Consider the following 7,933-nt stretch of genomic DNA (forward strand, 5'->3'; position numbering starts at 1 on the left):
TCTGCAAAAAGTACAGGGATCGAACTGCTGAGGACTGGGGTAAAGTCCTTTTCTCTGATGAATCCCCTTTCCGATTGTTTGGGGCATCCGGAAAAAAGCTTGTCCGGAGAAGACAAGGTGAACGCTACCATCAGTCCTGTGTCATGCCAACAGTAAAGCATCCTGAGGCCATTCATGTGTGGGGTTGCTTCTCAGCCAAGGGAGTAGGCTCACTCACAATTTTGCCTAAGAACACAGCCATGAATAAAGAATGGTACCAACACATCCTTCGAGAGCAACTTCTCCCAACCACCCAGGAACAGTTTGGTGACAAACAATGCCTTTTCCAGCATGATGGAGCACCTTGACATAAGGCAAAAGTGATAACTAAGTGTTTCAGGGAACAAAACATTGATATTTTGGGGCCATGGCCAGGGAACTCCCCGGACCTTAATCCCATTGAAAACTTGTGGTCAATCCTCAAGAGGCGGGTGGACAAACAAAAACCCACAAATTCTGACAAACTCCAAGCATTGATTATGCAAGAATGGGCTGCCATCAGTCAGGATGTGGCCCAGAAGTTAATTGACAGCAGCCAGGGCGGATTGCAAAGGTCTTGAAAAAGAAGGGTCAACACTGCAAATATTGACTCTTGCATCAACTTCATGTAATTGTCAATACAAGCCTTTGACACAAATTAAATTCTTGTAATTATACTTCAGTATTCCATATTAACATCTGACAAAAATATCTAAAGACACTGAAGCAGCAAACTATGTGGAAATTAATATTTGTGTCATTCTCAAAACTTTTGGCCACGACTGTACACACACAAAAACATACAGTTTGATCAGTATAACATAGAGCCTTCACGAAATGCCACAGCCTTCATGAAATGCCACAAAGCAGGACTCCATGTATTTTTAGAACCCCCCCCAACTCCCCTCATCAATCACCGAAAGCCATCATAGGGTGTATCATTCATTGCGCTAAGACCTAACCTGCCTTCCTCTTGGGCAATTATGTGTGAAACGCATCACACTCTCCTATAAATGCCTCAGACATGATGAAAATAAGCCCCCTTTAAGACTGCTTCACTGGTGCCCTTATGTTGGCAAAGTGAGTGAGTGAACTAGATGCACTGCCAGTTCACCATTTGTGCCTACAGTTTGCCCAGGTTACCTTCTTATCCAACCCTGCCTTTATGCATGAGGTCAGTGGCAATACAATTGTCTCACCTTGGAGATTGTGACTTTTGTGAGATATTGAAACAAATTATTGAAAAATAACTTAAGGTTACTTGCGTTACCCAGGTTCTCTGATATTATGAGTGGGATATCTCACCACATTCCCCTACTTGCAAGAGTGTGAGGAAGTTTGGCATGCTCGAGAATGATCAGAGATTACGAAAATGGCTCTTTAGTATGAGGGGAGGTAGTCACTCGACCTGTCTGTCTCCTACAGACGTGTGTGATTGGTTCTTCGAGCTGCTTCGAGATTCTGGTAAATCCAACTGTGAGATAGCAAGTAACCTTTAAGTAATAAAGGTTTTAGTAATTAACACACACTTTTTAACTGAATTCTCTGTAGTTGAAAATGTCTGGCACATAGTTTGTTCTATTTGTTCTATTCATGCTTCAAGGGTGGACTGTCAGCAGAGGAGGCGGGTGAGGGGAGGCTGGCTCATAATAATGGCTTGAATGGAGTTGATGGAATTGTATCAAACACATGGAAACCATTCTGTTTATTCCATTCCAGCCATTACTGTCAGCACATCCTCAGATTTGAAGTGCCACCAGCCAGCACTGACTGTCAGGTATGATCATCAGAATACTATTTTTCCCTGCTATCTGTTGCCCATGAACTGAGCAACCAGGCTCTGTCTCTGCTGGTTGTCCTGCTCCTGTGTTCTACCCTGTAGGTGACTCATGCTGGGCAGGGCCACCGGCTGGGGTGGTACCCAGGTCTGGTAGTAGGGACAAACCTTCAGGTGCTCCGACATGGACGGCACGTTGTCTATAAAACGCCACAAATCTACTGTAGAGAACAGATGACTGAACTCCCACACCTGGGGAGCGATACAAGATGAGAGGAGAGGAAAGAAAAGAAAAGAGAGGAGAGGGTAGACAGGGAGAGAGAGGAGAACATGGGAAATGTGACAAGTCACAGAAGGGGGTTACATTTCCATTTCACTGTATTTAACTTACTCAACAGACTGTTGTCATTGTAAACTCCAGTGCTCTTACCGTTTTGGCCTTCCATTTGGCCACACCAGACTTGTAGGTCTTCTTTTCCCAGAGGAGGGACACCATCCCCCTGTCCTGCAGCAGAGAGGAACATACCTCTCTCATGAGGCGGGACACAAGGGCCAGTTGGGACAGGGACAGGCTGTCCAGGAAGCTGGCCATGTGGCACAGCACCTCGGATGGCAAAGCACTCAGAGAATCGCAGTCCCCTTCTCCCCTCGACCGCCTCCTCCTGGGGGTTCCGACAGGTTCTGGAGCAGACTGCGACTTGGAGGATTTAAGGGGCTCTGGTCCCTCCCCTTGAGAAGCTGGGATGGTGGGTCGGAGGTTGAAGATGCTCAGTTCCTGGCTGTAGGTAAAGGGTCAGAGTTCAGGATTAGGGTATGGTAATGAAAACATTCAGATGTACTGAAGGACTGTGAATAGAAATACTGAAATATATACAAACACTGGTACTTCCACAATCAGAGCATGAGTTGTGAGTAGTTAGTTGAATGGTTCTTACTTGTAGGTGACCGTGGCAGGTTGTTTGAAAGGCTCTAACCTTCTCTGGCTGTAGGTGCAGCCCAGGTAGGCCAGGGGACACCTCTGCTCAAACCAGCCACTAGCACACGTCTGAATGTCTGTGTGCACGTTCCTGAATAATGATAAAAATGTTTCATTTTAGATGTGTGGAAAACATTACAATGGAGGCTATACAGCCATACTAGGGCAACTACTCAAGGCGACATGACATCACAGGGGCCCAGGTACCTGAAGTGTTTGGGGAACTCTTTGCATTGGAAGTGTTTGGGGTACCTGAAGATTTTGGGATACCTGAAGTGTTTGGGGAATTCCCTTCGTTGGAAGGAGTGTCCACAGAGGAAGGTGAAGGCAGAGCTAGCCTTGTTGTGTCGGCTGGAGGTGCTGTCCGCATGCAGCTGGAGGCGGAGCTTCAGAGGCCTGTCCCTTGTCAGGTCTGCTAACGTCGTGTCTCGTCTGAACGGTGCCGTCTTGAAGGAGTGGGTCTGCATCCCCATGTCCACATAAAGCCCGTCCTGTCCACGCTCCTCACTGATCTTAGAACCAGGAAGACAGAGAGAAAGACATCTCAACTCACTCAAGAACAGCTCTAAGAACCTTATCCGGGCAGATATAGCGAGAAATCTCCACCAATTGTTTATTAGGGGATACTCGCAACTGAGGATGGAACCCGGGACATTGACTTGTCAACTCAACACCTTAGCTGTTACACCAACAGATCCAAACCACTTGATAAAGTAGCCAAGTGTTGGGTTAACATCGCTATAATATCTTTATGTGTTGTGGATGTACGTATTGTATTTCTGTTCTGATAGCTGTGAAACGTATGCTGTATTTTTGTTCAGCATTTTATTGCACCTAGCACTGGCACTTATTTTAACCTGCTGAGCTCTTCTGATAGGCATAACTTACCTGATGCCCCATGACCTCTCTCTCTGCGTATCCCAGTAGTGTGCTGTCAGCCTCGTCCGTCCACCAGGACTCCTTTAATGCCCCCAGGTCAGACGTATCCACACAGGCCCAGGTACTCTCAGCACGGGCTGATGCGTCATAGTAGTGGACACTACGCTGCTTCTCACGGTAGCTGACAGGAACCTGCAGGGGAACAATGATTGATAACACATACAGTAACATGTCATTACTTTACAGAGATTTGTGTATGTAAGTGTTTGTATCTGTGTGTACGTGAACATGCATATGCCTTTGAAAGAAAAAAATCTACAGAACTGCATCGAGTTTCTGCTTGCCCTTATTTTTCGCATTGTGTGTGAAGTCAATGCAGGCCTCACTTCTACCTTCCACCCTTACCTTGAAGGAGTACAGTGTCTGAACAGGGATGGGCTCTATGTTTCCGTAGACAAAGTCTTTTTCCCGTGGCGTGCAGGCATCCATCTGGCCAAAGGTGAGCAGCATGCGTCCGTGGTGCACCAGGTACATGTTGAATTCCTGGGGGGTGACCTCCTTGGCCATGCGCTGCAGGACCCCGTCCTGCCACGGGGCCATACCTGTAATCCCTGTGGCATTACGGTTGGCCTCGGTCCCCCTTGGTCCCTCTGGAGCTCCTGGAGCTTGCAGAGTGCCCATCAACTCTTCTGCATCTCTTCTCTCCTTCTTCTCTCTGCACGACTGCTCCTCCAACTCCATCCAATGGTTCCACTCCTTCCCTTCTCTGCCCCGGCTGTTTTTGGTGCCCACATTACAGCCTCCTTTATCCATATTGAACATCCTCTCATACCTGTTGTATCTGTCAGAGCTGATGTCTCCCCCAGGTTCCTCCACACCCACATCTCCCTCCTCCTTCTCCAAAGAAAAGTCTGAAAGGTCTGTCACGGCTGTTTCTGGAACGCCTGGCGTGGAGAGAGAGGGTAATAATGAGGAAAAACAAGTTATTGTAATTTATAACAAAGTTCAAATAAAGTAAAAATAACATTTTGGATTTGTCCAGAAAATCTAGTTACCAGATAGGTTATGATATGGCCTATCTTCACTCCACCCATCATCAGCAGCCGTACAGAGGGTAGAGGCCCCATTACATAGACGCACTGTGGCCCAGTCTTCTGTCTTCTCCTTTTTCTTATCTTCTTTCTTCTCCTCTTCCTCTCCCTCCACCTTCACTATCATCTCTGGGTAGAGAGTCTTCATCTTCATACGGGCGTACAGGTGTCTCTGATCATCCAGGGCCATGGCCAGGTCCAACTGTTCGCCTGCCTTCTGCTCCTTCAGCAGGTTCTCATGCAGGGTGTGTGTGTGTGCGTGGATGTCGGGGTGTGTGTTTGCGTAGGCTTCATCGGCTGGCCAGCGGATCCACTCCATTGAGCAGCACACCACACTGGCGGGACAGACCTGCAGGTGGCCCGCCTGCCAGGAACGGGGCATGATGATTGGACAGCCGAAGGCGGCGTTGAGGCATGGCACCTTCTCATTGGGGCAGAGGAGCGCATGCTCCTCCTCTTTGCACATGTGGAACAGGGCTCCACACAAAAGGCGGCAGGGGATGAGCACACAAGACACGGAGATCTCCACGGGGGCCTTACACCGCCGGCTGTAGCAGCTGTCACAGTGGCGATGACCGGAAGGACGCGGGGGACGAGAGAAAAGGGAATGACGTCTCTGATGGAAGAGGGATGGAAAGAGAGAGAGAATGATAGAAAGTGTGAGAGGAAGCGAACACAGTCAAAACTACTTCACCTCTCACATATTAATGTCATGGGATGGCATAGTCTCCACTTGTACACTAGACATGAATTGTTAACACGCATCTAAAGTCTTGTGGGCTAGACATGGTTAACTATTTTTTTTTACAGGTAAACAGCATCAACCCTTTCACAGAAGCTCTATGGTACACATTCCCCATAAAAACATAATGACTGTTCATTTTGGTTGTATTGTGGTTTTTACTTTAACATGCCATAAAGTGAGCTTCAATTGAAATAAAATGAAACATACCATGTTCTTATTCTTCAGTTCAACATTGTTCAACTGAAATCCCTTTAAACAGAAAGACATGTTGAATGCAACCTTTACTTTATACTTAACCTTATATTATAATGTAAACCTAAAAAGTTTAAAGCTTTCAAACCATACAAACAATTGTTACACAACTGTCTTATAGTCCATAGTCTCAACATTACCTGAAGTAAACCATTTCCCTTGTGCCGCTACAGTACTACTGCATGGTGTCTGTCCCTTCTGAAGATCATGTGTTAGTGCTATAAATAGGACAACATGCTGACTGAGAAATGCTACACAGCCTGTTCAAAAACATGCTCTGGTTACCAGACAAGGGCTGACCCTGGGTCAGTTGAGAACTCAGTTATTCAACCAACCAGTGCGACTGAGTGATAGGGAGAAACTTGTGAGGAACCATAGCGATAGAGATCCCTACTTGGAAATAACCTGTTTTTGCATGGACATTGCCATTGAGGACTTCCACCATTTTAAAGTAGTCAACTGGGTGGGGAATAAGGCTTAAGGAAGGATCGAAGGTTACGTATGTAACCATGGTTATGTGAGCTATTTGGATCACTCCAATATATTGGTAGTCTGTGGCGGAGGGATACATCCGAGGTGAGGATTTACAGATTTACTCCCGTGTACACCTGTGTCACGGCTGGGGTCCGCCCCTATATAAAGATCCTATGGCCGCGACACACGTTCTCTACATAATTTTTTAGGTGCCTCTAGCACCGTAGAGGATTGGAGTGATCCATATACAGTGGGGAGAACAAGTATTTGATACACTGCCGATTTTGCAGGTTTTCCTACTTACAAAGCATGTAGAGGTCTGTAATTTTTATCATAGGTACACTTCAACTGTGAGAGACGGAATCTAAAACAAAAATCCAGAAAATCACATTGTATGATTTTTAAGTAATTAATCTGCCGGGGCCATTCCTCTGGTGCCCGAGCGCCTGGGTCCCCCTGGCACGTCCCTATGGCGATGACAGTTGACAGGTTGTTGTTCCACCGCACGCTGTGCCACTCCCCACTGTCTTTCCTTAGCACGATGTGATGAGAGTGGCAACAGTCTGCCTGTCTTGGAGCCGGGGCCTGAGGAGGAGGCATGAACCATCTCAGGGTCTCCCGGTCCCTAAGAACCTTATCAGTCTGCTCCAGAATGTCATTAACCAAAGGTGCCAAAGGTCAGCCTGGGGTGATGGGGAGAGTGGAAAATGTGCTCTGGAGAGCAGCTGGCAGACGGGATTGGGCCAGCCCGAGATGGCGCAGGGAGGTAACCACCTGCGCCGTGGCCCGTCCATTGGAGTGGGCCACATCCCTCTGGAGCAGGAAAAGCAGGCGAGACACCTCCGTCGTTTCCCAGAAGAGCTCCTCTGTACCCCCCTGCAGCCGGGGCAACAGAGTCTATACGTAGGCCTGCAGCAGCATGGCTGCATTGGTAAGGCGGCCGAGAGGACCATGGCAGCTATCATGGTGTCCATGGTCGGGTACTCCCAGAGGCTGAGTGACTCTGCGCCCGCCACATTACTCCATGGTCCAGTCTGTGAGTCTGAAGCACCCCCTGGCAGAGGCTCAGCCCTCCTGCAAGGCCTGGCAGAATTCAGCAGAGAAGAGTCATCGCTGTCCACCAGTTTGATGTCCCGTGTAGTGGCTACCTGAGTGAGTAGACCCCTCATAGCCTATCGAGCTGCTGGGGGCTGATGAAGCCACCCCTCTGGCTTCTGATGGCCTGGTAGCTCCGCTCATGGTGGTGAACAGTGCCAGCATTGTCCATCAGGAACAGCCCATCACTGCCCAACAGGTAACAGCTGTCGTCGCCATCGAAGCTATCAACCTCCTGACGCAGGGCATGCGCCTTCCATTCAAGGTGGTCCCAGCGGTCCGACTCCTGCCCTCGTCCAGGACTGGCAGCAGATGGGCTCTGCCTGCGGTGACTCCGGCCACACTTCCTGGGAGGGGTATTGAGCCCAGTAGAGGGACTAACAGCCTGTGCCTGGCCGACCCACTCGCGCTTGGCCTCCAATCTCGCCAGGTGCAGGCGTTCAGAGAACACCACACAAAACAGGCATCCACAGTAGGGCGCTCCACCGCCCTCTCCGCATGGCTCAAACCCAGGCAGTGCATACACGGAGGTATGCGGATCTCCAAGGGGATGTCACCATCACACCTGTCACAAAGGGAAGCCATAAACTCAGCCAAGCCATCAAGGCCACTTAGCAGGGGTCCAA

General features: G+C 48.7%; 1 protein-coding gene across 1 annotated transcript; it reads right to left on the minus strand.

The window, feature by feature from the left end:
* Positions 1-350: 350 nt before the first annotated feature.
* fbxo40.2 (F-box protein 40, tandem duplicate 2) lies at positions 351-5,941 on the minus strand. The gene is made up of 9 exons (XM_029628792.2): positions 5,879-5,941; positions 5,694-5,735; positions 4,706-5,357; positions 4,056-4,594; positions 3,660-3,842; positions 3,042-3,283; positions 2,731-2,862; positions 2,226-2,574; positions 351-2,047 (listed from the first exon to the last, which is right to left on the minus strand). Exons 2-9 carry the CDS (start codon positions 5,694-5,696, stop codon positions 1,826-1,828), a joined length of 2,322 nt encoding a protein of 773 aa, XP_029484652.1. The 5' UTR covers positions 5,697-5,735; positions 5,879-5,941; the 3' UTR covers positions 351-1,825.
* Between the last annotated feature and the right edge of the window lie 1,992 nt (positions 5,942-7,933).

Source organism: Oncorhynchus nerka, linkage group LG23 (assembly GCF_034236695.1).
Source record: "Oncorhynchus nerka isolate Pitt River linkage group LG23, Oner_Uvic_2.0, whole genome shotgun sequence".
NCBI classification, from domain to species: Eukaryota; Metazoa; Chordata; class Actinopteri; order Salmoniformes; family Salmonidae; genus Oncorhynchus; species Oncorhynchus nerka.